This window comes from Coccidioides immitis (assembly GCF_000149335.2).
Source record: "Coccidioides immitis RS genomic scaffold supercont3.1, whole genome shotgun sequence".
Classification (NCBI taxonomy): domain Eukaryota; kingdom Fungi; phylum Ascomycota; class Eurotiomycetes; order Onygenales; family Onygenaceae; genus Coccidioides; species Coccidioides immitis.
Window position 1 is genome coordinate 5,389,963 of NW_004504310.1, and position 27,993 is coordinate 5,417,955.

Sequence of the window (27,993 nt, forward strand, 5' to 3'; positions counted from 1 at the left end):
GCGTGTTGAAGCCTATCTTCACCGGGCGGTCCAGGCGGCCGGCCCCGTCAAAACGTCCCGAGTTTTGCCACCAATGTCTGGGCTTTAATAATGCTTTAAACTGTGTAAAGTTATCTTATGTACGGAGTACTCCGCATACAACACATAAATAAAAGAAGTAACCGTTTCTCCTGTCATAACTATATCAAATGGAATGTCAGTTTCTGGATCCGCTCAATTGTTAACATACCACCCTTTCACGCACAATGATACTAACTAGCACTCTGCAGGATGATATTCTGAGTCCTCTGCACCCCAGCATCCCCACTCCGCGAAACCCGATCCTCGGATACGAACGGGACTATCACTCACCGGCTGACCTGTCTCCAAAAATAATTCCAGCACCATGTCTTGCAGTCAGTTCAGTACACATCCATAATTCGGTAGTAGAATGTCAGTAAGGAGGAACCAAGAGGAGAGGAACAGACCAAGAGCACGGATATCTTGCAAGAGATGGCAGAATCATCAGAAACAACTCCACTCCTTCGCGACAATGCGGCCGTGGAAGATGGCCATCCCACGGCTGTACCCCCGCCTGCTGCAGATGACTCCGATGCACCTCTGGCGGACGAACCAACACCCAAGGAGCTGCTTGTCATTCAATCAAGTATCTGGCTAGGGGTTTTCTTCGCTGCCTTGGGTAGGCCTCTCTCCTGAGCCAGTGTTTAACACGCTCCAGAGCAAGCTTCTGACTGACATCTTCTCCGGACAAAAAAGATGCCACCGTTGTTGCGACGATCTCCGGTCCAATTTCATCGTCGTTCAATTCCCTTTCCCTCCTTTCCTGGCTCGCTTCAGCATACCTGATTTCGAACGCCGCCTGCCAGCCTCTTAGCGGGAAACTAACCGATATCTTTTCACGTCGAACCGGCCTCGTAGTATCGAACGTACTATTTGGGCTCGGAAATTTGATCTGTGGTCTTGCCCAGGATGAATGGGTGATGATCTTCGGCCGGGTGGTGGCAGGAATGGGCGGAGGAGGCTTGACGGCCATTGCGACTTTTGTTACCTCCGACCTTGTCCCGCTGCGCAAAAGAGGACTGTGGCAGGGTATTGGCAATATATGCTATGGCGTGGGAAGCGGGCTGGGAGGAGTATTTGGGGGTTGGGTCAATGATACTTGGGGCTGGCGTTGGGCATTCCTGGTCCAGATACCTTTTATCGTGGTATCTACTGTTTTGGTCTGGTGGAGGATCAAAATCCCTGTCAAAGAGACCGATGTCTCACGCTGGCGAAGGGTTGATTTCCTTGGAGCAGGAGCCTTGGTCCTGACGCTGGTCCTGCTTTTGTTCGGTATAAACACTGGTGGCAATCAAGTGCCATGGAGCCATCCTATCGTTGTGGTTTCGTTGGTGCTGTCCGGCGTATTCCTTTTCGTCTTTATCTACATTGAAGAGAAGGTGGCTTCTGAGCCTGTTATCCCCGTTCGGCTGCTGACAGACCGGACTGTCCTCTCCGCCTGTCTGACAAATTGGTTTGGTACGATGTCCATATTCGCTGTGTTCCTTTACGTGCCGCTTTACCTCCAGATTCAGGGATATTCTACAACGCAGGCTGGTGCACGACTCATCGCCCAAGCGGTGGGAACATCCATCGGGTCGCTGGGACTGGGATTGTTGATGCGTGTTACGGGCCGTTACTTGTTCTTAAGCTATGTGTCCGTTATGCTTCTGGCTGTGGGTTCCATTCTCTTCAACACCTTCACTCTCGGAACGCCGGCCTGGCCGCCGTTCCTGTACCTGTTTATCGCTGGGCTCGGTTACGGTGGCATGATCACCGCCACCCTGGTAGCGTTGATATCCGCCGTCGCCCACGCACACCAGGCCGTCGTGACGTCAGCGTCCTACGCCTTCCGTAGCACTGGAAGCTCGATCGGTATCAGTATCGCTTCTTCCGTTTTTCAGAATATCCTCAAGTCTGGTCTGTGGTCGCGGTTCGGTGGCCGAGAAGAGGCAGCACGCCTGATCCCGAAGATCCGTGATAGCCTGGATGAGATCAATCACCTCCCTGAGGGCTGGTTGCCAGGTGTGCTGGATGCCTACATGGATGCCCTGAGGGCAGTGTTTGCAACAACTCTGGCCCTATCTCTGTTGGGTGTTGTGGTGAATTTTGGAATGAGAGAACACAAACTGCATGCGAATCTGGCAAGAAAATGAGCTTTTTTCTGTTGATTGATATATGGATTGAGAACCCGGAGGGTTAACCAAAAAGCTGTGGAGTGTCTGGGCCTTTGCAAAATACATAGATAGCAATGAGATACTGCTAGCGTATGATTAATTATCCGTGCTTGGTTGCGCTCGAACTGCCCGCAGACGACAGCTCGTTGTCAGGAACAGCAACGTGGTTGGCTGATGGCGATGCTCCATCTCGCTGGCCCTCGGGGCGCAGGGCTCCATTTCGTCGCTGAACTGGCCTTGGAAGTTCGACGTTTGCTCCGGTGGAAATTTCTCGGCACTTGAACTCTGTTTTTGTCGTCTCATCGACATCATCGGCGCCCCCTACGTACTATTTCCTCACAAATAAACTCCCCTCTGAACACCCGGCGTGGAAAGACAAACTCGGTAATAGTTTTCGTCTTCTCAAATATACTAGGTACACAGCCTCTCCGTTGATTGCAAAAGCAAGTTAATTATTCCGTTCCAGTCCTTAATTATCGCCGCAGAAAGATTCCTCTCCAAGCGGCGCAAGATATATTAGAACGTGGCACCACCCGTTGATCCCCCGTTTCTTTCCCACACGTCGGGACGCAGGCCAGGTTAGTTCGCTTCGCAATATCCTTATCGGAGCCTTCCTCAATTCCCACGCGGTCCGAGCACAAGTCAGTCCTTTCGAACTCGCCCAGCCACGGAAAAAAAAAAAAAAAACAAAAAGGAACGTGCGAGCACTGGTTGGCTACACGACAGGATATCAAGAGAAAAAGAAAGCAAGACGGCGTCCCACTTGTCAAACTGGTAGTTTGCATTGGGCGGCCATACGGAGGAGATTTCATATTTGGAAGCCTAAAATCCTCAGAGTATGCCTCGATAAATCCTCGAGTTGTTGGACGCAGTAGAGCGCGGTCAGGAGACGTCGAAACCAGGATATAGTTAACAAGGAAGCTCAATTCAAAAGAGAGGAGGGGCTAGTTATAAATGGCTGTTGACTCTAAACTCCGATCCGACTCGCATTATTTCGGAGCCCATGATCCTCAAACGCAACCGACCGGCGTGCCCGCGGCGATGAGTTCAGGTTCCGAGACTGGAGATATGAGTAACATCGGTGCTGGTGATAACTCGGGTGTACCCGAAATGAAACAGCCTGTCGCCCATGTTAGCGGTACAATGAATGTGGGACAAATGAGGCTATTGAACTCCCCGAGCAGGCATCACAATCGCATCCTATTATCCACGAACACTCCTTTCTCCGACACGGTGATGCGCTCCCTTCTTCGCGATCCGGATATCGAGCTTCGTTTAATAGCAGATAAAGATTTCAACGATGGGGCTGACGGCGTGGACAATCTTCTATACTATCCAGACATTCCACAGTCAGAAACATACCGGAGCAGGAGGGAATGGATGAATATTACAGCAGCGAGCCTCGCAGACTGGGCAGATGTTCTCATCGTTGCGCCAGTTGACGCAGGAACTCTTGGGTCTATGGTCTCTGGGTTAACTACAAGTCTTACACTGACGATTCTTCGGGGTTGGGATATATCTAAGACAATCTTGCTCGTGCCGAAAATGATGCTGCTTGAGTGGAAATCCCCCATCACCGGAAGACAACTAGATCAGCTTCGCACTTTCTGGCCCTGGGTCAAAATACTTCCCCCAGTCCTGTCTAGATTTGAACCCCCTGATTCTCTCGTCGAAGTTCCGTGGGAAGGACGAGAGATGTTCTATGAAGAGGTCCGGAAAGGGCTTGGATGGCCATTTAATGTAAACGGCGCCGAGGACAAAATCGATTCCCTCGATGAAGCGGTAATAGCCGGGAGAATGGACAAGCATCTCGTTAAAAATGATATGGACACTGCAACAGTCTTGGAAAATCGATCAGAGAGTACAGTCAGGAGAAGCAGTACTCCCTCCAGAGACCCAAATGCTCCTGTCCTTCCGCCAGAACTTTTGACCATGATTTTTGAGGCTTTGGGTGACTGGGAAACATCGACAGCAGTTGGGGTATACGCCAGAATCCCAATGCCAGAGCACTGGAAGGCTTTTGCTCCAAAAGCTGATTGCCCATCAACGAATTTTTCCCTTGAATACACGATTCTTCGAAGTCCTTTATGCGATATCACAAAACTCCTCTCCTCCGCACCTCCATGGAAGCCCCTATCCAACCTCGCGGCACACTTAATTTTTAAGTTTTGTCGAACGGACGTCCTCGACTACATTTGTCAGTCACGAATTGATTTATACTGGTCGACACCGCGGCTATCTAGCCTTCCGCTTCGAGCGTCTGCTGTGTATGGCAATACAACTCTTCTAGAGTGGTGGCGAAATTGTCCAGATCTGCCGACGAACGATTACCTTCCGGATGCTCTCGACGGAGCATCGCGAGCCGGCTTTATCCACGTCCTGGAGTGGTGGCGAAAGTCCGGGTTGCCCCTTCGGTACACCGAACGAGCGCTCGAATCTGCGTCTGCGGAGGGTCAAATCGCTGTCCTCGATTGGTGGAAAAGGGTCTCTGAATCTTCAGCTTATTCCGATCCAGTCCCTTTGAAGATAGGAAAATCGGTACTTTTGGCGGCGCAGTCTGGCAAGACGGCCTCGCTTGCCTGGTGGGATAGATCTGGCATCCCATATTCACATGGCGAATCTGTCGCTCGTATTGCGAGCACACATGGCCATGTTCCCGTGTTAGAGCTGTGGTACAGGCGCAAGGGTTCGAAAATCATTTTTGACAACCAGGTTCTTGTCGGTGCGACGAAGAATGGTCACGTTGACGTGCTCGAGTGGTGGCGACGAAGTGGATTACGGGTTGAATTCAAGACCTGCGACATTGAAGAAGCGTTGGAAGACGCCGTGTCGGGTGCTGAAGATCGAGTTCGACGCTGGTGGGAGCGAAACGGGTTGAACTTGGGGGTTGGTACGAGCGAATGGATGAAAGTTAAGGTTCTGTGAATAGTGCTCAGATTACATCTCCGAGGAGCTACGCTTGTCTGGTTTGTTGGAATATAATATCATGACTTATGTTTTGGCGTTCTACCAATGTCCGATTGCTCTCGGATTTTGCATCATTGCCATGGTCTCGGATATGTTTTTCGGTTGCTTATAAGATGCTAAAACAATCCTTTGCATTTGCATGTATATTATTCACTAGATGAGAGATTCTGTGATTTTTAGGATGGCTTAAATATGTAGCTATTCACGCTACTGTTCCTATCGTCCCGTAGGCCTGACGCCATCCAGTACTTGACTAGCGGCTTGCCGCCAATATTCGCGGTTGGATCAACCTGGGGCACAATCCCGTTTCCACACCTGGCATCTTTTTCCCTATGACAACGCCCAGCGTATGCTCTCACCTCTGCCATCTATGCAGTCGAAGACGGAAAAGGGGCGAGAAGCCAGCATTTCCCAGTGGTACTGGGAGCCATTGGAGCGATTTGGCAGGATGGGGTAGGTGCCTGAAGGTTGATTTGCCTGCATGTCGTTCGCTTATCTTCTATGGAATGAATTGAAATATATTGATATGGATTTGTATAAGAATCTGTGAAGGACTCCACTAAAGGTGTTGGCCTTTGATGGGGCTCGAGACGACATTGCAGCTTTCAAGAGAGCGCCGAAGCTATCGTCTCGCTTTGTGTAAGACCATTGTTTCTCCAATTCCGTAACATATAGATGCAAAACGCGTCCTTCCCTTTAGTCACCGAAACACAGTTGCTGGTAATAGCCTTCTCATTTCTCAGTCCGCCCTTCACCGTCATACGTATAAAAGCCCTGGCGGCTTTTCACACCTAATTTTCCTGCGGCAACCATCTTTCGAAGCAGTTCTCTCGGTGTTTCGGGTAGGCCGGTCCGCTCTTGGGCATAATGTTCCTCAATATCCAATACAACATCCAAACCCACTACGTCCATCTGTTCAAAAGGGCCCTTGGGCGTTTTGAGAACATCTTTATATATCGCGTCGATTTCCTCGGGAGTAGCTACCCCTTCTGCCGCTACTGAAAGGGCTTCGCGCTTGATTGCCGCCCATATCCTGTTTCAGGGAGCATGAATTCAGCTATTAAGCAAGTTGGTGAACTATGAAATTACCTGTTGTAGATATAACCAGTAGAGTTCTTCTTGACATGATACGGCGAGAAGCCGTGGTCTTTGCACTCGCTTATCAGCCGCTGGATGATAAGCGGTTTTGTTTTTGGAGAGGCCATTATTTCAATTGCTAGCTTTGGCGTCAGTGTCGAAGTTACGTTACTCACGGGACATTTCGAGGAGAAAAATAGAATGGGAAGAGAGCTTATGGCTCCTCGTTCACAGACCTGGAGTTTCTGGAGGCCAATCTGAGTTTATGTATCGTTCTGTCAGTGTGTTTGTGGTTTACAGTGCTTTTCAGGGGAATAAATTATCCTCACATGAATGCAAGCTCACAAACCGATCGGGGTGCCGAAGCTCGAGTCCCGCTACGATCTCAGTGATCGTAAAGCTACTCGAGTTGGATGCAATGATCGTCATGGGCCCTGTCAAGGCATCTATATTTTCGATGACAGCTCGTTTCAAGGGCAGCAGCTCAGGCACACACTGATGGAAGATGGGATTGTCAAGTCAGCCGAATAAAATACGTTCCGGAATGTCAAACAGGGGAGAACCTGCCTCGACAACGAGCCATGCTTCCTGCAGGGCGGCTCGAAGGTCTTCTGAGGCAAAGGTTTTAAGCTCCCCGGATAAGTACTCGCTTTTGGAGTCGGTTTTTCTGAATTGCTCGACGGCCTTTTGAGCATCCTGCAGCTGGGATAGATTCTCATCAATCAAATGGACAGGACGGCCACGAGAAGACCACTGTGAAGAAGAGTGTTAACTCATCCGTTCAACCGAGACCTGTTGAACCATGAGGGCAAGGATTACCATGTACGCAAGACGCCGTCCCTGCGTCCCTGCTCCGAGAATTGCAACGGGGGCACTCATCGTGAAGTTAAGTATGATAGATATATGTAAGAAAGAAGTCGCGGGTTCGAAAGGACTGTCGGGGGAAGACAGTCGTCGACTTCACGCCGGGGGCTCGCAGGACGGCGAGGATATCCAAGCCACCGTTTTTCGATGAGACATGGCTATCCGAGGCAAGACTATGGCTTGCCATGTTAACTTGGTTCAACCATCCATAGTTTTGTTGCTTAACTGGTTAACTAACTAGCTAAGTTAGTTACTCCACGGTTGGCAAGCTTCCAAGGTGTTTCACCGTTCCATTGTGATGTCGACTTGTTGACTTGGTGGTTTTGTACTGTTTTCAGCCTGTGAGATGCTTGGATAACTAATTTGTGCATACGATTGACCCTTGATCCTCGAACCAGGCATAGTTGCTTCGTATGTAAACTGGTGAAAATTTATCTATTAATTATTGTATACAATGAATCTATGCGATATTTATCGTATTTACCCCTTGTGGTCTATTGGTAGTATTCCTCCCTAAACACCATCATTCTCTCTCGATCTTCACCATCTGGGCCTTCCTCGATCCATGCCCTGAACATCCCACCGGCGTTAAAATCAAACGAGGTTTTCCCTTTTAGTAATGATTTGTTTCCGTCACCGTCCCACTCAACCTCGATCCCAATCATCCCTGCAGTTGCTTCACCCGTTTTGCCCCATCTATCCCCTGCCGAACGTTGCAATTCTCCTCCCGGACCACAGACAGCTGTCAAAGCTTCGTCGAGAGACACATGGCCTGACGAGAAACGCGCCATCGCTGTGGTTGTCCGGGCGGCTGCGACGCGGAGGAATGAATCTCCATTTCCTGTACCAGATACGGCTGCCGCTCGACGACGACGACGACGACGGCGCCCGGGACGATCACCGTCGTTCGACATCTCTTGGTCAGATTCATCCCAATCCTCGGCCCAGAATCCTGCCCCTAGCGTGGGGGTATCCCCGATGCGCCCGGGGAATTTATTCGTAAGCCCACCCGTACTTGTAGCAACAGCAATGTTGCCCCATTGATCTATACACACGGCGCCCACGGTGCCCTGGCTAAGATACTTATCGCCGTCATGGGACGTCAGATCCATTTCGGCATCGTGGTCAATCGTCGCCTCCACCTTTGGGCCCTGTAGCCCTCTTCGATGTTCATCCCACCTCCTCTTCGTCCAGAACCACTCATCGGGTTTGAATTCCAGGCCCCAATCGCTCGCCAATTTTTCCACGTATGGTCCGCAGAGCTGACAGTGCATGCTACCTCCGCCTCCAGCATCCTCATCATAGCCATTCCGAAGTAAAACCTCCTTCGCCAGACGGATTGGATTTCGCACGTTTCTAACCATCATAACTCCTGCACCGCGCTTTATCCTGGCTATGTCGATCTCGTCTTCGGTATCCTTCCCGTCCCCGGACGACGACGGGGGCACCACTGAGCAAACCATAAGAGACGCCTCCATTTCAATGCTGCCCGCGGTCGTAAACACACTACCACGCCCACAATTAAACAACGGGTCATCCTCCATCAAACTGACCGCATGGACCGCTGCATCAAGAGCAGAGCACCCCGCATACTCTTCCTCATCTCCACCGCAATCGACACCCCGTCCGCACGGCTTCTTGCTCCCATCGTTTTTGCCTTTCAACAGCGAATACGAAGACCGCAGGTACGCCAGCATCGACGCCCGGTATTGTTCGTATAGCTCTGGGGGGATGCGCGAACGCTCGATGTTTCCTGCACCTCCATGGAGGATAATCGCGGGTTTAAAGCGGGGTTTGGCTCCGTGGGACCGGGCCTTACGCGAAGCGGTGGGGGAGCTGGGAATAGTCATTGGGACTGGCTAGAGGGTAGAAGCAGACGCGTAGAGTTAGATACCATACAACTGTCTCGAGAGTGCACCGTCTTCTCCTTTGAACCTTTCTTCTGTTGCTCACTTCGACTCTCTCCCAAAAGTTGCAGAGACGCCCTTCGTCACGTGCTGATAAGATAGGGGCGGTGCGTGCGGGGAAGTGGCGGAAAGACGCGGCGGAAACGCGGGGAGCCGGCAAGGAAGGAAAGAAAATCATATCATATCATATCACGGTGGGCATTCATTGAGAAAATAACCTCGTAAGCAAAAACACATAGAGAAAAAAAAAATAAAGATTGGATTGTACATGAATCTGGACAGAGGCCGTGGGTACAGCATGTTGTATATCAAAAGAGCTCTAGGGAAAATATTAAGAAAGGTCATCACAACGTCAAGCAGGAAAAATATATGCGGAAATCTCAAAGAGCGTAAATGAAGAGAAGATTCAAAAGAAAAAAGAAAAAAGAAAAGAAAAAAAGAAAAAGTAGAAAATAGAAAATATTCAAAAAGAGTGCCGCCAAACGCCTGCAGCGTAGAACAACATGGGGTATAGTTATTATATCGTGACGGTGAAGACAAAACAATCATAACTTCTTAAACAGGAGCTTCAGTTGAGTCGAGGCCTTTTTCTTCTCTTTTTTTTTTTTATCCTTCTCCCCGCTTTTCGAAGACTTTGATCGTCTAGAGCTCCTAGACGTCTTGGAGTGTCGAGAAAAGCTCGATGCATCGTCGGGCTCTCGCAAGTCATTAACTCGCTGTGGGAGATATATACCCGACATAGCAGCTGCAGTGGGCGTAATGAACTCCCCATCGACCGAAGTGCCGCAGCTTTCGGCCTCGGACTCGGCCACTCCACGTCTCCACATTTCAATACGGCTGAGGGAAGCATCGATTTCCATCATCTCATCCATGTGGGCTTGCGGCTCTTCGGGAGCACTGGCCTCCTTGGCGGCTGTGATCTGTTTGATGATCTTGTAGCCGCCAAACATCACCACGGTTACTCCGATCCCGACACCAGCGGCGATCATGAACTGCGGGCTGGATAAAAGTGCAAAGACGGCTGGAGCACTGTTCCGGAGGGCAACTAGCGCCGTTGGGGCCATCTTTTTTACGAGATTGCTGATTTCTGCGAGCGTAAGAGCAACGGCGGCCATAGCGTCCGGGTTCTTTTGTAAGTGTGCGATTGTAGCCGACGCCGAATGGTGAGCACAGTCTGCCTCGATCAGTAGGCTTTTTACTTTGCCCACTAGACCATCTAGCTCGGGATCCGGCTCTTGAGGCTGAAGGCGCTCGAGGGATGACGGGTGGAATTCGCCATATGCAAGATCCATATCGATGTGCGGTTCGGAATGTGAGCGATTTGTCGGCTGTAGGTGTGGTGGTGGCTGGGCAAAACCAATTTCTCCCGATGTGTGACGGCGCGCTAGCTCTGTCTGTCCGTATCGACGCGAGGATGCAACTGAATGTAGATCCTCGTAAGGCCTACGGGGCTCTCCATGGTAGCGGCTGGAGCAATCGCCGTGTCGAACCACGGATTTTGATCTATGGCGCCTCGACGAAGTTGTCGACCGGCCGTCTTGGAACTCGAAATTAGCTATGGCTCGTCGAGCCTCCCGCTCAGCCTGTCGGGCACGCTGATCAGCGTGGATCTCTGCTTTTCGAGATCGATAGGCGGATCTGGCTTCTTTGAAGACACCGAAAAGGTGCTTGCTCTAGAGGAAGAACATGGGTTACGAAAGAGCGCGATAGACAAGTCGACTGGCAACCTTACCGAGCTAACCACCTTCCCGGACTTGTCAATGACAGCGACTGTCTCTCCTAAGGGAAGCATCTTGAAAGTAAGGCTCTGGGGATATGCTTCTTGGTAAATACGTCTCTGTTCAACAGAGCTGGTAACCTTTGACCACTATCGCCGATGCTTTCGGGAAAAAGGATGTACAGCGAGACAGATTATAGACAATAATAATTCAGCAGGCCATAATCTGGGATTTGTGGTGAAGGGAAAGGAAAGAGAAGATCTATGACCGGCGGGATGCGGTCATATAGTGGTGATGAGTTTTCACAGTGATGTCTCCGCAGCACTCCGTATTAATAACGAGAAAAGGACGTGCATGCTGACCAGCTCAACATGGGTCGGGCCCGGGAGAGACACTTTGTCGAAAGGGAAAAATGGATGTACCAATCGGTGAAGAAAGCAGTGGATGGGTGAAACTCCAGCAGCCCAAAGCCGTGGCCTCTCAGGGTGTCTGCATGCCACTAAAATAGCCCGCCTCATCATCGAGGGGGAATGCTTGCTTGGCCGAGCCGTGTTCAGGCACCGACCGGCCTGCACCCAACAATCACCACATGCCAACAAATCGCGGCTGCGATGCTCCCCCCGCCGTCAGGAAAATCGCCCCGACCAGGGAAGACTCTGGTATCTCTGCAGGGAATTGCTGCCCTATCGCCGCGCGACAAAGCAAAGCGACTAAAAAAGAACGAAAAACAAAATGGCTGGGAATCGGAACTTCGGCCAATCAGCGTATAGTGGCGCAAGATGCAAAACCAGCCACATCGTCATTACTGCACAGCCACAGATAAAGGCCGAAAAAAAAAAAAAAAAGGAAAAAAAAGAAAAAAAACAATCAGTTAACAGGATCGGGAAAAGAAAGACACAAAGCCTCGAATCAGCTCGCTCGCGACCCGCATTCTCACCATCAGACAGAGTAGTTATGACTCGGTCCTAATACAAGACAGACAAAGGGGCAGTTCTATCCTCCTCTGTACAGATAGAAATACATACGGAGTGCATCTCCTAGCTTGCTTTCATCTCTCGCCTCAGAATATCACCGTATTAACTGCGTCCACTTTATCCATGTCGATTGAGCCCACTTCTAAGCAACTCTTGGTGATGGAGTCTTGGCATCTCGCCTCATTTTATGGTGTCACCGTCAGCATAACGTTGTTAGAGAGACGAGACCGCTTAGGCCTCTTTCAGGAATGCCTCTTGTCTGGGCCCAAAACGACCTCCATCGATTATTGTCTTCCAGCACTTGTCAGTCGACCTGCTGGCGAAAATGCTTGCAGCTTTGTCTCAAACGCGTTGTCCCATCAGCGGTGGGCCGCTTAACTATCATGCAGAGCTGGCGAGGCACGCGGTAGGATTTGACCGCTCTTTCGACTCGTTGATCTCCCAGCCTCTTGTTTAAATGAACTGATGCAGAAATTAAGACTTTGGAAAGATTAGAGAGTAACATGATGTTCAAAGCGCCCTGGGATTCTCCATACACTCTGCACGGAGCCGCCCGTCCAATGAGTGCAGAAGATAGCATCTCAACACACAACTTAATTGGAACTTGGTGCTTTTTGTATTTCTTCTCCCTCACACATGCCGATCATTCATAAGGATCCATCTCCTCCATCTGCACGGGGAGGTCTGTGCAATGACTTGCTAAATACACACACGTGACGGCTGTTGGATGTTGTCATTTTCAGATCCCATCACATCATCTTGAGCTACTGTCTACAAGTAATTTAAGGAAAGGACGTTTACCATTGAAAATGGAGTGTCAGGAACTTCGAGCGCCTTTGATAAGGCTGTGCTTAGGGAAGTTGGGCAGCTGGTAAGTCAAAGCCGGCGGACTCATTCTTTATTCACAAGTAAAATCAACTGGACAGTCAGGGTGCAAAAAGGCATCATCAATATCGTGACAATAGATCACATCCGAGTGAAGAGACAAAAAACGGTGCAATTGCTTCCTCCAACTTGCTAATTCGATTCGTTTTGGGTTGTTTCAAGGCCGCCGCATGCGATGGACTCGAGCCAATGCCACGAGCCGGGTGAGTCAAGTCCAACCATTTTCTTTGCCCCGTTGAAAGCCTGAAACGTTGCTACTCGTTGTCCACTTCGTCGGGGGCAGGAAAAACAATCGTATGTATTGTACAGCACGGGGTTAGCTCCGGGGAAGCCAGTATGATCCGTGGATCGAGCTGAATCCGTTCCCGGCTTCGAGCAAAACCCTCTTTTGGCGGCTCCACTCGCGCTCCATGTTGGCGGGGCGGAAAAAAAGAGGGCGAAAAACGCTAAAGTGACTCCGCCGCCTTGGCTAAAAATCTCCGCTGCGAATTGCATCCGGTTCATCACTCCGAAGCGTACTGCATGTTGCTAACATGGATGACTTAGCGGTCGGAGTGTCGACGGACGGTGATGATGGAATCGCTACAACTCAACCTCGACAATCAATTTCATCCAACACAGCCAACTTAAAAAATGAGTGTGCCATTGGCCACCGCGTCCATGCTGTACGGTCCGTCTTAGCACTGGTCGTTGATGAAGAATGCGTCTTTGCTGGGCTGCAAGGTGGAGACATTGTGGTATGTCGAGCCACCCTTTTGATGCATTCCTTGCTGGGATGGAACCGGAGCGCTAATTAAGAATACCCAAGGCATGGTCTTTGGACACATATGAACTTGTTTTATCAGTCAAGGCTCATGAAGAGAGTGTCCTGGGTCTATATCTCTCTGATGACCGAAATCTTCTCTTCTCGAGCGGCGGAGACTCTGTGGTCAACGTAGGTTCAACTCGAACACTCCGTCGTAGAATCAGGCTGTATTGACGTACCTGCATACACGAAGGTCTGGTCGACGAGCACTTTTGAGCGCTTGTATTCAATATACACCCACCACGACGTGGGGGACATATTCACAGTTGCATATTCATCAGAGCTAAAAACTGTCTACTGTGGAGGCCAAAATACCAGTCTTCAAGTAAGTCCTCTGTCCTCGCCGGGAGTTCCGAGGTATTGAACCCTTTTCTACAGTGGTACAATCTGCTCCGGGATGCCCATCCGCCACCACAAATTGCAACGCATCCTTCATGCAGGACACACAAATTTTTTGACTCGCGAGGACCTGGCGGAATAGCTCCTCCGGCACGCACAGACAATCAGTCTCTGAATGCTCTATACGATGGTCAGACCCTTACATTTAAAAGAGACCAACACAAGCTCTTTGCTCACAATGGCTACGTGTATTGCATGCTCCTCGTTCGTGGGATTCTCGAATGCCAGTCTGGCGGAGAGGTCCTTTTTACCGGGTCTGGTGATGGATCCGTTAAGTTGTGGGAGCTCAATCAAGGAACAAACGTCGCGCCCACTGAAATCGCTTCACTGCAAAATGGTAGCGAATCCGTCCTGTCGATTGCAGTAGATGGCCCGTTCTTATACTGCGGACTCACGGGAGGGGCCATCAACATATGGAATTTGGATTCTCGCCAGATCATCAAAACAATTACCAGCCACACTGGAGATCTCTGGGCCATCGATATTATTAAAGGGATCATTGTAAGCGGCGATGGCGATGGTATCGTTAAGGTAGCCCTCTATTCCTTGGCTCGCTTTTCAAAAGTTTGCCTCTGACTGCATTATTGTTGTTAGAAATTCAACTCCCGCTTTGAAGAAATTGGGTCTTGGGCAGCACATGATGGAACAATGCTTGCGTCCGCTGCAGGTGTCGTTAAGGATAGATGGATATATGCGACTGGCGGAAACGACAATTCCGTTGCAATCTGGGACTTAACAGAGCACCCTGTAGATTCACATGAAATTCCAGCTACCAGCAACGGTATGCCTTCACCATCTTTTGCTATACCGGCAGTCTGTACTAATCGTTTCTAGACGAATTGGTTAATGCTTTGGCCAAGTTTGTTGGATTCAAAACAATTTCAGCGCGGCCCAAGTTCTCCGGAGAATGCAATCAAGGCGCCGCGTTTCTGCGTCGACACTGCATCTACTTGGGCGCTCAAACAAACATTCTCACCACCGGTCAGAATACCAATCCGATAGTGTTTGCAAAGTTCCCTGCCACCTCTCAGAATGCCTTAGATCGCACAGTCTTGTTCTACGGCCATTATGATGTTGTCGGCGCAGAAGCCAACCAGGCCAAGTGGAATACTGACCCATTTCAGCTAACATCCCTCAACGGGTTTCTGTATGGACGTGGCGTCTCGGATAATAAAGGTCCAATATTGGCTGCACTATATGCGGCAGCAGAGCTAACACAACGGAAAGAGCTGACGTGCAACGTGGTCTTCCTTATCGAGGGCGAGGAAGAATCCGGGTCTCAAGGCTTTGCAGAGACGATCAAGGAGAACAAAGACTTGATTGGACCGGTTGATTGGATACTCCTGGCAAACAGCTACTGGCTTGACGACCATATACCATGTCTAACGTATGGATTGAGAGGTGTTATCCATGCAAACCTAATCGTTGCCAGTCATCACCCTGATCTTCATAGCGGCATTGATGGAAGTTCACTACTCGATGAGCCACTCAAGGATTTGACTATGCTCCTAAGCACGATAGTCGGGCCCAAGGGCAAAATAAATCTCCCAGGATTCCAGGATCCGGTCTTGCCGCTTACCCCCATTGAGAAACAACGGTACGATGCAATCGCGGAAGCGCTTCTGCCACATCATCCAGAGATTGAAGATGTCGAATCATTCACAGCCTCGCTGATGCATCGCTGGCGCGAACCATCACTTACCATCCACTCAGTGGAAATCCCAGGCTGCAAGAGTTCCACAACTACGATATCACGCAAAGCCAAAGCTACGTTGTCCATTCGACTCGTGCCAAACCAAAACGCAGATAAAGTGGCAGAAGACTTAATCGACTACGCCCAAACCCAATTTGCCGATCTCGACTCACAAAACATTCTCACCGTTGAGATCACCGGGAAAGCAGACCCCTGGCTGGGTGATCCGGGCAACGAACTCTTCGAAACCCTCTCCCGTGCCGTCACAGCAGTATGGTCAGCGAGCACGGAGAGCAGAAAATACAACAACTACCCACCACCAATTCCGACCCGACACTTATCCAATTCGGGGCTCCCTCGCACGAATTCTTCCGATAGCCTGGCTTCTACGTCAAAAATTGAGCGAATACTCGCATCTTCGTCCTCCGTTCCAAACCATAAATCCGGCCGGAAAGCGAAATCATCACACTTATCCCCAATACCCACTTCATCCACCCTTACCACTGATCCTACCGATCCAAATCAGCCCTCGCATTCACAGGAGCACGAGACGTCTGAAAACCATCGAAAAACAGCACCACAGCTCATCAAGCCTATCTACATTCGCGAAGGAGGCTCTATTCCTACCATCCGTTTCTTGGAGAAAGAATTTAATGCGCCTGCTGCCCATTTACCTTGTGGACAGGCGAGTGATAATGCCCACTTGAGTAATGAGAGATTGCGGGTGGAAAACTTGTATCGAAGCAGGGAGATCTTCAGGAGAGTGTTTAGGGAGTTAGGTGGCAGTTTGCCGGCCCATGAAGAGTAGAATATTGAGGAAACTTTTTCTCGGGAGTTTCGGGTTGCGGGCATTTCCATACTCCGTACTCCATGCTTTTGATGTGTGGCGACATCCTAGAAATGGGCGGGGAATTAGCATCAACATCGGAGATTGAATATATCAAATTGCAAAGTACCTTTCTTTTTCCCTTTTTTTTTTTTTTTTTTTTTTTTTTTTTTTTTTTTTTCCAAGCATCCTATGAGAACAAGTCGAGAATATTGATATAAGCTGCCTCTAGGGGTGCTAAGGATATAAATAATCGCTATATATACATCACAAACAAGGTACCCCATAGCGTACAAATATCACATCTACACAATTAACAGCCAAATCACCAAATCCGTTTGGCAACCATCTCATACCTCCGTATATTTCCAATTCCATGTAACCCACCAACACTCTTCGCTGCCTTATTGGCATCTCTTTCTTCCCGTTCCTTCAACTTCCTCAACGCCTCCGGATCGTCAGCGTAGATCCACCTCCTCCTGCCCTCACCAACTTCGACCGCTCCCCAGCCTCCAACCCGACGACTGCCTTCCACGGTGTCACCGGTCGGGTCCGGCTTAGAGTTTGCGTAAATCGAGAATGAAGGCGGTGCGGAATCGGGCGGTGGACTCAGAAGCTGTGTTTGGCTAGCGAGAATCGAAGCGCCCTGAGACGATGTCTGCTTCTGTTGCTGGTGTAGCATCTCTCTTTCACTGAGCTTCATCCGCTTATATCTTGCTCGGGAGAAGCTGAGTAGAGTCATTCCCAGGATTAGTTTGACAAGGAGAAGAGTCACGTAGAGGAGTAGTACGAGGATAACTGTGAAGACGGGTATAAACGTGGCAGGTGATGGCATGGTGTGTGACATTACGGTTTCCAGGATGGTGCCTATCTGGCTTAAGGACGTTGGTAGGGGAAACGAGGAAGGTAAATTAGCCGTTGAAGTTGAGGAGTAATGGCTATGTATCGAGGAGAGGGATGTAGCATTTGATTGTGTCGTGAGAGATGGTGATTGAGGAAGCCATGCCGTTAAAAACATCTGGTATGTTTGGATCGAGACACGGAAAAAAAGACAGGAAAGAGGGATAATAGGCAACCCTAAACGACGGTTTAGGTTCTGGTCGGCAAATGCGTTTGTATAGTAGTCCTTTGTGAGGATATCGAGAAATCGACCGTATATAGAAGGTCGAATATTATTGAACTTGTTAATGTATGCGTGTTTGAGCCAGTCCACCAGCATTTCTGAACCGAGGACGACTAAGAACGGACCTAGCACATGGCCTATCGTAGGAAGGAAAGAATTCACGCTGCTAAGAGATAAGAAGATCGACGATGGAAAGAGAGTAAATGACTGCGGAAGGATAGAAGTGGCCGACATTGGAGGGCTGGCCGGAGGGGTGCTGTTAGTGCTTGGGGTCGGACTGGGTTTAGAAAATGGAGCCAGGGCGTTTCCAAATGTGACAGCCCCGGTTTCGACAAAGTTCCTTGATGCGATTATAATCAGCATCAGCCATAGCTGGAATCGCTCTACCACATCAGCACAGGTGAGCTGGAAAAGATTTTCCTTTTCAAACTTCTTGAAGACGGTAGACTTGATCTCCACAAACTGATTTGATAAAAGTAACGTGATCAAGGCATTTGAATATGAGTTGACGGCGACGTTCAGCGTCATTACTTGGTAGAAAAGCGCGGTTGAGTGTATCACGGTGTAGAACAGGGCTAAAATAAACAGCCAGAAGGGCCGGAGGACCTTACTTCGGCCGTCCGGCCCACGCTCCAGCGCTTCCCGGGAAAACAAACATTCAAGGACGTCCTGGCCAATAGCCGAGAAAAGTCGGTCCCCGACCTATGCCCTATTAGTACGTACATCTGATCTCAAGTTAGCTGCGACATACCTCCAGGACGTTATAGATAACATATAGCTTGATCGCGGCTTGACCGCGAATCCAATGATACATCCGACTGGCGTCAAAATACAAGAGAATGGTACAAGTGAATATCATGAGCAAGCCTTTGAGGATGTCTGCCTTGTCGTTCGGCTGCAAAGCAGACGGAACAGATTTCGATCTGCGGTGACGATGCATGCGGCGTTGGATATCGTCCATGCGACTCTTCACATCCTGCCCTTGGAAAGGATTGTCATCCACTGGAGATGATATAGCACTTGATGTTGCTTCCTTCACACGAAGGGAGTCATAATCACCATCGCACCCAGGCTTGCACCTCTTATCGGTGGAGCGACTGCGTTTCCTTCTTCTCCAGACCCTTCCGAGTCCTTGAACGATAAAGGAGGATATATACTGTGCTTCCAATCCCAGGTTGACAGCCCATGACTGGAAAAGAATAAGTATCGACTTGCAGAATCGCAATGGCAGTATTGTAAAGGAATAAAGCCATGAATCAAGGCACGCCAGTGTTCCGAAAAGCAGAACTTGTTCAACAGATGGAGGGAGGAGGAGAAAGTTCTGGAGACGCTCGAGCTTCACGCGAGACGACTCGTATGGGAAGTCCTTGGTGCGAGACTGGTGGATATACAAAGGGGATGGGCGTTCAGAGGATAGCTCCAGTTGGAGATAAGTAGGTATAGAGAACGGCGGGAGCGGTATTGCCGCTGGCACCGGCGACGGCGGCTCAGCAGCGGACTGTCCGGACCTAACGGGATCCTCTAAATTCAAACGACCGGGCGCACGACGATCCGTCCTAGATTTCGACATGCAATTATTCGACTGACGATCAACTCCAAAAGGAGAATGCAACCGGCGCGAGGAGGCACTCGGTGTCGATGCCATCCTTGCCGTCTGCGACCGCTGTCGGCCGAAGGAATGCTGCTCCTGCGAGCTCTGTACAGAATGATCGGAGGCCTGCTCAGCGTAACGTTGCTTCGAAGTTCCTGGTTTTCTCTGGCGAAGACTGCCACTCTCTCTTCGCACACTGCCATTCTGTGTTGCGCCTTTCCCATTTAGAGCCAGTCCCATGTTTGTATTATCTCTGTCCGTATTGAATCTATCACCATCTTCGCTCTCTGCCCAAGGGACTTGCACTGGCCCTCGTTCGCCGACGGAGGTAACTCTCGATGCTCTGTGATCGATGTCCGCAGGAACGGAACGCAAGCATAACGAGTCGGGTGCAGAGGTAAGCTCGCGGATCTTCTCAGAGGATAATTTAAGAGTCTGACTTCGCGGACGAGAACTAGGTGAGCCAACACTGTCACGAAGAGGATGCTTGGTTGATGCTGTCGTCGTCGTCGTCGTCGTCGGGGGTTCCGGACCAACCGCGGCGGAATTTTCAATCTGGACAGCTGGCCTTTCCGGGGGAGACGCAGCGCCATTCGAAGTCGTATTCTCTGCGATACTTTCGGTGCTTTTCCCCCGCAGATTCGGAGTAGCATCCGAAGAGGCATTTTCTCCGACTCGAGTGAGCGGTTGCAGCTTGTCATCGCTCAGTGGAGGGAATTCCTCCCGGCCTCTGACCGGCGCGTTCTGCATGTCCGCGCGACCCAGCTCTACGCCCTTCGCGTCCTCTCCGCCAGCCTTTATACCCAGGCCATTGATATGTCTCTCCGCTCCTCGATCAGAATCCATCACTGTGCTCGATAATTTCCTTCCTGGATCCCGATTCCAGGCGCGTCCTTGCTGCTCCACCGTGCCACCCGCACCCCTGTCGTTCTTCATATTTAGATCTGCCGCTCGCCCGGCGCCCAGACCATGTAAATCACCCTTCATCCCTCTAGAAACACCACCACTATCATCACTGTCTTCATTCCTAGAATTTTGCCTTGTAGATGCCGCCAGATTCCCCCGTAGCACCACCCCATCGACCACCTGTCCCGCTGGCAGACCAATCTCTGATGCACCATCTTCACGTCGTCCAAGACCGTCCGCACCAGAGATCCCAGACGCGGCGTTCCCACGTCGCGTACTGTGTTTGTCGCTAACGGATCGACAACGGCGACACCGATCTGTGTGCGTTGGTGTAAGTATAGCTTGTTCGGCGTGGACTCCGTTTAAGGTTTCCGGTAGCTTGACAGGAGAGGAGTTTTGGCTTGGGAGTGCCATTTGCTCTCGTATTCAGGCAGATTCACTTGTGGAAGCTTTTCATGTCGGGTATGAATGGTGGATTATTCGTAGAGTGGACATGATATGGACGCGCTGGTCGTCGTTGCTCGCCGCTTGGGGTTGTTTGCGTGAGGGAAAGTCTAACTAACTATTTAACTATGTAGTTAACTGCACTACGGAGTATATAAGGCGCGAGACGGCGAAAGGATCAATATCGTGCGTCAACCCACCAAAAAATTATGTATGCAGTTATATTAGACAACATCAGTACTCTGTAGCTAGGAGCCAGATAACTAACTATGAAGAGGCCCGCAGTCATCCCGCAAACCGGGATATATTTTTGTCAAATTCCCATGCAGATCCTGGGTACTGACTGGCATTTGTGGCGGCAATCGATCTACGCCTCTGATGGACGCGATTCAACGACTCCGTAGAACTATTTACATTTACACACCATCTTCATTACTATCCTGAGCAAATCCGCAGATAGATAACATGCTGGAGACAGGGAGAAGTTAAGCAGATTTTCTTTTAATTACATCGGAAACCATGACTCCTCATCAGCAGAGGTTACAAAAGGGGTGCGTAAATCAATCGATGGCAAGATGCGCGATAAACTAGGCATGAGTACACACGGGAAAGAAAAAAAAGGAGATGCTGAATCTGAAATCATAAAGGGGGAGCAAAAAAAAGGGGGGGTATAAGATCGAATGGCAGAAAGCAGAGAGAGCACGAGTCATACTGTGGGAAAATAAAGAAGCCTGCCTCTCCATGTTCCGCTTGGAAAGCCGTTAAAAAGAATCGGTACATAACTTTATTCGGAAAATAAAAAAAAAAAAAAAAAAGGGAAAAAAAAAGGGGGCGAGGGGAGAAAAAGAAAGGAGTCAGGTATTATTTGAACACATGCAGACGGTTATTCGCCCACACGCAAGACAGGCTTTCCCGCGTTTGAATTTTGTATGAGTCGATCGAGTCTGCATCAAAACCGGGGGCCAGGATTGTACGGCAGCGAGTCTTGAGAAGGCGGAGCAGTTCCTACTCGCCGCGGAGAGGGAAGTGCGTTTGAATATTGAGACATGGAGGATTTCCCGGAAACTTGGGTGGGAGCTGGCCATGGCCGAGTGAAATTGCGGTAAGAACTGGGCGAAGGAGTGACACTTGGTATGGGAGCGGTCACGGATCGCTCTGGGACGGTGGTAGCTGGCGGGGGTGGCCTTGCAAAACTATAGCCTTCTCGTGGAGCCGGGGACTGCGTTCTCGGAGTTGGCAGCCTTGGAGTCGGCAGGCTTGGGGGAGCCCGTCCATATGGATCCACGAAAGGGGCAATGGAAGGGGCAGGAGTTCGACGAGCCCGGCCGCCGGGAAGAGAAACGTCACTCATCGAAGCAGAGAAAGGAGTTCCGTATCGTTCAGTTGGCGATGACAAGGCTTCACTGGGCGGCGCGGTATACCCAAATCCTCCAGCGTTGTTTACGAGCGATGCAGTATCGTCAGACGTTCGAGTGCCCGGTCCGGGAGTGCTCGTGGGCAACGGTGGATTTTCCCATTTCATATCCGGCAGCGTTGGCTGACGGTCCATTCCAAATTGCCCGCCGCTGCCGGACGGGGGCGCTCTGGAGTATGGAGGCAGGGTTGTCGCCGTGGTCTGTCGAGAAAGGCCTGGCATAGGCGGCACACTTGACAGGTTGCTGCTCGCATAGTCAAAGGTGGGTAACGTCGGCTGTTGTTTGATAGTCTCGACGCCTGTCTCTAGATCCGTTCGTTTCCGATCCTGAAGAGCAAGACCCTTGGCAAGAGCTCTATCGACCTTTCTTTTGACAATGCGCTCCAGTCGCGTGTTAATTTTCCGTCGACAATATGCCGTGAGCGAACCGTCTTCACTCGGGATATGATGCCACAGAAACAGCAAGTACATGATCAGCGATAACGCTAAACTCAAAATCGACAAGACCCAGATGACGAATGTGAAAAGCATGGCGAATAAGATGGTCGCTTGGAGCTTGTCCTTCTCGGCCAGCGCCTCGACGTTGTTGAAGAACTGTACCACTGCCGGAGTCCCGTCAGAAGGAGCGTTCTCTCCTATCGGGATCAGGCGCAGCTCCATTACAGAATAAAGAGTGAATCCGTTGATAGCTTGGCGGGGTCCTTCGGCAAAGATAACTCGCAGCCAGGCTACGGCGATGGTCAGCGAGAAACTATTTCAAAACCCCCGTCGGGGCTGTGAAAAAAAGGGCGAAACTTCCTTGCACTCACATTCAAAGTTAAAGTAAGTGAACAGGGCGACGTAGTCAGCTCCTTTCTTACTTTTAGTCAATTCTGCAAAGACGAGGAACCGGCGGAAACCCTGCCCTTCGCTTCCCATTCGAGTACTTTGAACACGAACGGCGATCGGGTCAAGGTAGCTCTGGGCAACTCCGCCAGATTTAATTACGCGTATGGCACGGATCCAACGGTATGCCAGCAGGACAAAGGAGAGAATGATGCACCCGGAGAAGATCCATTTCGAAATTCCAAAGGGGATTTTTGGCTTAATCTGAGACGCCCAGCGCGAAAACGCCAACAGGTTCACAGCAGTAAAAGTGTCGACTCCATAAACGGCAAACGATTTAATGATGGTGAGGTAGAGAATGCAGTACGACAGGAACGTGAAGCAAGAGGTCGATCGGAAGTCTGTCAGAGTCTGCAACGGGGGGGGATATTAGCATTCTTGAACGGCTTGAGAGACGGCACCACTCACGATGTAGTCCCATTTCTGCTCGGCCTTGACGTGAATCAGATCATCATCGCGGTGACGGTCACCACAACAGCCCATGTTGGCCTGTTTATTTATTTATTTATTTAATTTTTTTTTTCTTTTCCTTCCTCTCAGGTATCTCTGCGGTTTGTGGGCAGGCCCGGGTGAGAGAGAAGTGTTGACGGAGAGTCACGTATCACAGGTGAGAGAGAGTAATGATCGCGAGCGACAACCGTTCGGACCAGCCGCGGGGTTGACGCGATATAGGCAGATTGCAAGGGGAAACGAGGGGAATTTCCTCAGCACCGAATGTTACTGTGTGCCGGAAAGTAACGCGAAACAGAAGAGCGGTGGTGAATAGTCGACAAGCAGAATGACTTGAAATGATCGTTTGCCGGCGACAATGTGGCCGGTCTCATTCTTGCATGTTCCAATTTGACGGGGAAAAAGAGTTTAGTGTGGAGAAAAGAGCGTCGGTTGTCGCGATGATTGACCGGGCATTGGCATCTGCAACGCTGGGGAGGATCTTGAGAGAGTGAAAGATTCCCCCAGAGCAGTCAAATCTCGCCTTGAGATAAAAGGGAGAGTGATGGTGATGGTGATGGTGACGATGATGATGTTGATGGTTGATGGTGATGATGATGGGTGTGGGACGCAGAGCGAATGGGCGATGATGTCCTCTCAAGCTCGAGTGTTCATTTCACGCACCGGATCCTCAACGTCGCAGGAGCCAAGAAAAGGGGCTGCAGCCATCCCAGCGCCCGGCGGCCAATCACTCCCCCGGTCGTTCCCCCGGCTCAGCTTGCAGGTGTATCAGACTGCCGGGGCCGGAACAAGATCGACAGGAATCTGCTGGAGTCCCGCCAACAGCATGAGCAGCGTCCACTGGGATACCGCTTTGCCCCCCAGAGTTCCAAACCTCGCACGCGCCGAGGATCAAGCTTGAAATCCAGCGTCGTCCAGCATGATTTTCTCTTAAAACTTACCACCGGAGAACGTCCCTTGCTCCCAATCTCCCCCGGCCAGCGGCGGCCAAATTGCGAATATTCACGGCAATGTGTCTCACGCACAATGAATGAAATGCCCTTTTTCAAAAAAAAAAAAAACAAAAGCAATACATGATAACAATGTCCACCCAACCTTTTGGACAATGACCGCGCATGCATGTTGCAAGACGCACGCTGTCTCAAACATCCCCCGAATCACACAGCCTGGTTACTGGTAGCCACCGGGAGGGCGCAAGTAAGCAGCCGCCAGCGCCGGGAATCTAAACCAAAAACATGTTGTCGCATCTTAATAAAGTTGTTGTTTTGAATTTCGATCTTCCCGGGTTATGTACCTAACTAACTCCGAAAGCTGAGTTTTTTTGCCTTTTTCTCCGCCAATAATTGAGGCACAAAATAGTTTCGGTTCGAGAGCGCTGTGTAAAATTCACAGCAAAGCCCGGATTTTATTTTCATGACCCGACAATATTAAGAGGATCCTTTGTGTAAGAGACCCGTATATTAAGAGGATCCTCTGTGTAAGAGACCCGTAGACCTGGCAAGTGGAAAAAAGCAGCACCGAACAGTCAAAAAAAAAAAAAAAAAAAAGGGAAAAAAAAAAAGGCCAAGCGAGATTTCATTCATCGTTTTGGCAAATACATGCACGGAGTAGTAAGACATAGAAATCAAAATCGAAGGAAAAAAAAGGCCTGCTAGAAATACATCAACAGAACAGGCCCAAAAAAATCCTGTCACTTGTCGCTTGCAGAACAGAAAAAAAGAAAAAGCAAACCCATCGATAGTCAAATCATACTCCCGAATCCAAATCCAATACCCTCCATATAGAGTACAAAAAACACCCATCAAATCCCTTTCTATCCCGGAAATCTCAAACCGTAGAGACCACCACAAAAAATTTATACGCCTGTCAAAATGTCAATCACCCCAGCAAGGGTTGTCTTTCATCCACCGCTCCATCACCTGATTTGGAGCTCGCTGGCTTCCTTTTCTTTCTTCTTCTCTTCTTCTTCGTCTTGTCTTGTTTCGTGGAACTCTGAGAAATATCAGCTTCGTTTTGACCGTCTTCGTCATCGCTATTGTGCTCGACAGCAGCATGAGGAGGTACAGGCTTCGTTTGCGTTGCAGAAGGTTGACGACTGTGCCCTTGCCCTTCTTCGCCAGATGCAGGGTGAGTGTCCGACGTTTGCAGTATGACCTTTCGAATACCGTTGCTGTCAACGACCTGTTCGGTGATGCTCCCGCTTCTTGCAGGGCCATGTGCGAGATACGGCGGGCTTAGCGGACTCGAATTAGTAGTACCACCTGCGGAGAGGGTTGGAGCCTCGCTGGGAGACAGGCAGCCTTGTCGGTAGCTTGGCCGATGCGGCGCCGGCTGCAACAGGTCACTTCGGACGTTGATGATGTCACGGTTCATAGTAGGCACGGTGTCTCTGGTGATCGAACGTCGACTGGGAGCCTCGGTGGTACTTCCGTATCTTCTCAGGGCCAGAACAGCGTCACTGGCGGATTTCCCGGCCGATTTGACTCCACCACCAGGTCCGGTGTTTCCACTGAAGCTTGTAACTTCTGACATTCTGCGCTGAGGGTCCGGTGATTGCAGCCGTGAATCCACGGCGGACACCAAGGGAGAGGAACTGCCAGGTTTGATTTTCACATTGTTATAGCGTGTCTGACGAGGTCTGCTGGCAAGGTTCGAAGGGCCCAAGTGTTTAAGGTGTTCGCGGATTTCTGGAGTGGCACCACGTTGTATAATGGCGGCATCTGGACCTTCGACAGCATCGTGTGTGCTTGATTTTCTCAGTTTGAATATCGGCGGGGGTGGAGATCCAATGTCGCCAATGGAACCTTTTCGCCGAGAAGCCTGTAAGTCGCCAGTCCCTGATGAGCTGGCGTCGGGCCCCTTGTGGCCGGTAGAGGCTGCTTCGCTGTCTCCGTTTTGCAATGCACCGAGATTGTCTGGTGGGTCTGTGACGATCTGACCTTTGGGGACGCGAGCTTTGGGAGCCGGGGCCATTCGACGGATGGCTTTGTGGACGTCGATAAAAACATCGGACTCGTCGATGATCTCCCTGCTTCACATTAGAATCGCGTATCCCTTAGGGGGGTAGTAGATTCGACTCGACACTCACTCTCCAATAAGTTCTTCAATAACATCTTCTAAAGTCACAACACCTAACGCTCCATGATCTTCACCTGGAAACTCTGACACCAACACCATGTGAGATTTTCCTTCTTGAAAAAAATTGACAATGTCTAAACAGCTAGTCTCTGCTCGGGTTTCTGGAAGTGTAGCTAGGGCAAAGTCTCGGACTTGCTTGCAATCTTCAGGGTCGTATGTGATAAGCATCTTCACCAGGAGCATGCCAACAAAGTTCTGTGGGTTGTCTGGGGAGTGTATCGGTATTCGCGAATACCCTTGCGAAAGAATGAGGTCCATCATCTTCTCATCCAAAACGGTTTCGGTAGACATTGTAAACACGTCTTCCATGGGGATCATGATACTGCCGACGGGCTTTTCTTTCAGGTCCAACACGGCGCTGATGATGGTCACTTCGTCGGAATTCAATTGTTCTCCAGCACTGCCAAGTGTTTTGTGCAAGGTAACGAGGGTTTTCAGTCCGGCTTTCTTGTAAAGGGTCCGATGGTCAACGCCGAGGAGCTTGTCGAGGAGTTTCGCGATGGGCCATGCGACCGGAGACATGATGTACATGAGGATAAGGACACAAGGTGCCATCCAAGCGCCGATAGGGAGTCCATAGCGAACACAGATGGATTGTGGGACAACTTCTCCAAAGACGACTGCAGAGAGTTAGATCGGGGGAAAAAAAAAAAAAAAAAAAAAAAAAAAAGCAAAGAAAGCAACTCGTCGAGAGTCATACCGATGAGAGCAGTACTTCCTAATACTGCCGGCCACCCGCCACCAAGTGAGCGGTCAAGGACAATTGGAAGTGTTTCGTTTGTGATGACATTGCTCAGCAGAAGCGTAACCAGGACCCAGTGTTTTCCTTTCTTCAGCAGATTCAGGACCTTCTCGGCATGCCTCTTCTCGGCGCCTTCGCCGGAGGTCTTGATCACCTGTAAATAAATCTCATCCTAGGGAGAGAGAACAAGGAAAACTGGTTAGCTTGGAGCTTTAAAGCTAACTGGGGACGGACACTGAAATTGGAATCAAGAGACTCTCTCACCTGGCCCATGAGGGCGATGGTCAGGCCTGCGAAAGCGCCACCGGCAACGACCAGAGCCGTTGCAACCCCCAAGTACAGCCAGAAACTTGGTTGATTCACGGGTTCGCCATCTTCCTGCGTCGCTAGAGCTGGAGAGAATATCGGTAATCCTGTGACGATCGGAAGCCTGGCGAGAAGTGGTAGAAGCAACTTGATCAGCCCCAGACCAAAGTACCTTCTAACCGCATGGTGATTGGAAGACATCGAAAGTCCGCTGTATCCCAGACTGGTTCAGAACAATTTCATAACCGCGGCTTGCAAAATGCTTCAAAATAAATACTGGGCGTCCTTCCTTCTTTTTTATTTATTTTTCTTTTAGATTTTCAATTGCAGGAATTTATATATCGGAGGTCGCACGTCGACACGAGAAACGAGGTTGCGGGCGATACGGGGGCGGACGGGCAGCAGGTCGACAGGAGGATTCGGGGGCTCGGATCTCAGCAGGATTGCGTAACTATAAAGAAATGTACGGAAAGGTGCAATCGAGAAAGCTGAGATGTTGCCGGAGACAGGCCGTCTAGGCGAGTCAGAATCGAGGAAGATGCCTTTTTTTTTGGAGAGGACAAAAGCCGAAGAAACGGGAGAGAGAGAGAGAGAGAGAGCAGAGAGAGTCGAGACGAAGCGCAGCGTGACAGACAAAAGTCGGGTGAGAGGCGCTGAGTCAGT

At 50.2% G+C, this 27,993-nt stretch overlaps 11 protein-coding genes across 11 annotated transcripts; 5 read left to right on the plus strand and 6 right to left on the minus strand.

Annotated features, from left to right (window-relative positions):
• Positions 1-131: 131 nt before the first annotated feature.
• Positions 132-2,335, plus strand: CIMG_01178 (drug:H+ antiporter-2). The gene is made up of 3 exons (XM_001247406.2): positions 132-195; positions 270-679; positions 757-2,335. Exons 2-3 carry the CDS (start codon positions 493-495, stop codon positions 2,193-2,195), a joined length of 1,626 nt encoding a protein of 541 aa, XP_001247407.1. The 5' UTR covers positions 132-195; positions 270-492; the 3' UTR covers positions 2,196-2,335.
• A 277-nt stretch (positions 2,336-2,612) lies between these two features.
• Positions 2,613-5,365, plus strand: CIMG_01177 (uncharacterized protein). The gene is made up of 2 exons (XM_001247405.2): positions 2,613-2,631; positions 2,702-5,365. Exon 2 carries the CDS (start codon positions 3,171-3,173, stop codon positions 5,139-5,141), a length of 1,971 nt encoding a protein of 656 aa, XP_001247406.1. The 5' UTR covers positions 2,613-2,631; positions 2,702-3,170; the 3' UTR covers positions 5,142-5,365.
• Positions 5,366-5,658: 293 nt separating this feature from the next.
• Positions 5,659-7,219, minus strand: CIMG_01176 (3-hydroxybutyryl-CoA dehydrogenase). Its single transcript, XM_001247404.2, has 6 exons — positions 7,080-7,219; positions 6,828-7,013; positions 6,590-6,755; positions 6,497-6,517; positions 6,273-6,399; positions 5,659-6,216 (listed from the first exon to the last, which is right to left on the minus strand). The coding sequence occupies exons 1-6, from the start codon at positions 7,137-7,139 to the stop codon at positions 5,916-5,918; spliced, it is 861 nt and encodes a 286-aa protein (XP_001247405.1). The 5' UTR covers positions 7,140-7,219; the 3' UTR covers positions 5,659-5,915.
• A 315-nt stretch (positions 7,220-7,534) lies between these two features.
• Positions 7,535-9,047, minus strand: CIMG_01175 (asparaginase). Its single transcript, XM_001247403.2, has one exon. It carries the CDS (start codon positions 8,972-8,974, stop codon positions 7,619-7,621), a length of 1,356 nt encoding a protein of 451 aa, XP_001247404.2. The 5' UTR covers positions 8,975-9,047; the 3' UTR covers positions 7,535-7,618.
• A 220-nt stretch (positions 9,048-9,267) lies between these two features.
• CIMG_01174 (uncharacterized protein) lies at positions 9,268-10,823 on the minus strand (the record flags this gene model as incomplete). The annotated part of the gene is made up of 2 exons (XM_001247402.2): positions 9,268-10,704; positions 10,764-10,823. 2 exons carry the CDS (start codon positions 10,821-10,823, stop codon positions 9,577-9,579), a joined length of 1,188 nt encoding a protein of 395 aa, XP_001247403.2. The 3' UTR covers positions 9,268-9,576.
• A 297-nt stretch (positions 10,824-11,120) lies between these two features.
• Positions 11,121-12,892, plus strand: CIMG_10692 (uncharacterized protein; the record flags this gene model as incomplete). Its single annotated transcript, XM_012358866.1, has 4 exons — positions 11,121-11,197; positions 11,258-11,513; positions 11,628-12,129; positions 12,214-12,892. 3 exons carry the CDS (start codon positions 11,121-11,123, stop codon positions 12,099-12,101), a joined length of 807 nt encoding a protein of 268 aa, XP_012214289.1. The 3' UTR covers positions 12,102-12,129; positions 12,214-12,892.
• CIMG_01173 (WD repeat protein) lies at positions 12,784-16,473 on the plus strand (the record flags this gene model as incomplete). Its single annotated transcript, XM_001247401.2, has 7 exons — positions 12,784-12,811; positions 13,155-13,345; positions 13,417-13,542; positions 13,607-13,738; positions 13,792-14,343; positions 14,407-14,593; positions 14,647-16,473. The coding sequence occupies 7 exons, from the start codon at positions 12,784-12,786 to the stop codon at positions 16,311-16,313; spliced, it is 2,883 nt and encodes a 960-aa protein (XP_001247402.2). The 3' UTR covers positions 16,314-16,473.
• Positions 16,474-16,511: 38 nt separating this feature from the next.
• On the minus strand, positions 16,512-20,365 carry CIMG_01172 (cytomegalovirus gH-receptor family protein; the record flags this gene model as incomplete). Its single annotated transcript, XM_001247400.2, has 2 exons — positions 16,512-18,156; positions 18,206-20,365. The coding sequence occupies 2 exons, from the start codon at positions 20,363-20,365 to the stop codon at positions 16,657-16,659; spliced, it is 3,660 nt and encodes a 1,219-aa protein (XP_001247401.1). The 3' UTR covers positions 16,512-16,656.
• Positions 20,366-20,805: 440 nt separating this feature from the next.
• Positions 20,806-23,177, minus strand: CIMG_01171 (uncharacterized protein; the record flags this gene model as incomplete). Its single annotated transcript, XM_001247399.2, has 3 exons — positions 20,806-22,537; positions 22,619-23,045; positions 23,103-23,177. 3 exons carry the CDS (start codon positions 23,175-23,177, stop codon positions 21,345-21,347), a joined length of 1,695 nt encoding a protein of 564 aa, XP_001247400.2. The 3' UTR covers positions 20,806-21,344.
• A 511-nt stretch (positions 23,178-23,688) lies between these two features.
• Positions 23,689-24,045, plus strand: CIMG_01170 (uncharacterized protein; the record flags this gene model as incomplete). The annotated part of the gene is made up of 1 exon (XM_001247398.1): positions 23,689-24,045. One exon carries the CDS (start codon positions 23,689-23,691, stop codon positions 24,043-24,045), a length of 357 nt encoding a protein of 118 aa, XP_001247399.1.
• A 678-nt stretch (positions 24,046-24,723) lies between these two features.
• CIMG_01169 (uncharacterized protein) lies at positions 24,724-27,914 on the minus strand. The gene is made up of 4 exons (XM_001247397.2): positions 27,289-27,914; positions 26,983-27,196; positions 26,233-26,902; positions 24,724-26,172 (listed from the first exon to the last, which is right to left on the minus strand). The coding sequence occupies exons 1-4, from the start codon at positions 27,529-27,531 to the stop codon at positions 25,023-25,025; spliced, it is 2,277 nt and encodes a 758-aa protein (XP_001247398.1). The 5' UTR covers positions 27,532-27,914; the 3' UTR covers positions 24,724-25,022.
• Positions 27,915-27,993: the final 79 nt, after the last annotated feature.

Excerpts from the sequence above, each read along its gene's own strand:
- CIMG_01178 (XM_001247406.2), top strand. The coding sequence starts at position 493 with ATGGCAGAATCATCAGAAACAACTCCACTCCTTCGCGACAATGCGGCC. Across the intron at positions 680-756 it reads GGTTTTCTTCGCTGCCTTGG|ATGCCACCGTTGTTGCGACG; the intron begins GTAGGCCTCTCT and ends CGGACAAAAAAG.
- CIMG_01177 (XM_001247405.2), top strand. The coding sequence starts at position 3,171 with ATGGCTGTTGACTCTAAACTCCGATCCGACTCGCATTATTTCGGAGCC.
- CIMG_01176 (XM_001247404.2), bottom strand. The coding sequence starts at position 7,139 with ATGAGTGCCCCCGTTGCAATTCTCGGAGCAGGGACGCAGGGACGGCGT. Across the intron at positions 7,014-7,079 it reads GACGGCGTCTTGCGTACATG|TGGTCTTCTCGTGGCCGTCC; the intron begins GTAATCCTTGCC and ends TCTTCTTCACAG. Across the intron at positions 6,518-6,589 it reads GTTTGTGAGCTTGCATTCAT|ATTGGCCTCCAGAAACTCCA; the intron begins GTGAGGATAATT and ends ACATAAACTCAG.
- CIMG_01175 (XM_001247403.2), bottom strand. The coding sequence starts at position 8,974 with ATGACTATTCCCAGCTCCCCCACCGCTTCGCGTAAGGCCCGGTCCCAC.
- CIMG_01169 (XM_001247397.2), bottom strand. The coding sequence starts at position 27,531 with ATGTCTTCCAATCACCATGCGGTTAGAAGGTACTTTGGTCTGGGGCTG. Across the intron at positions 26,903-26,982 it reads AGGAAGTACTGCTCTCATCG|TCGTCTTTGGAGAAGTTGTC; the intron begins GTATGACTCTCG and ends AACTCTCTGCAG. Across the intron at positions 26,173-26,232 it reads ATTGAAGAACTTATTGGAGA|GGAGATCATCGACGAGTCCG; the intron begins GTGAGTGTCGAG and ends AATGTGAAGCAG.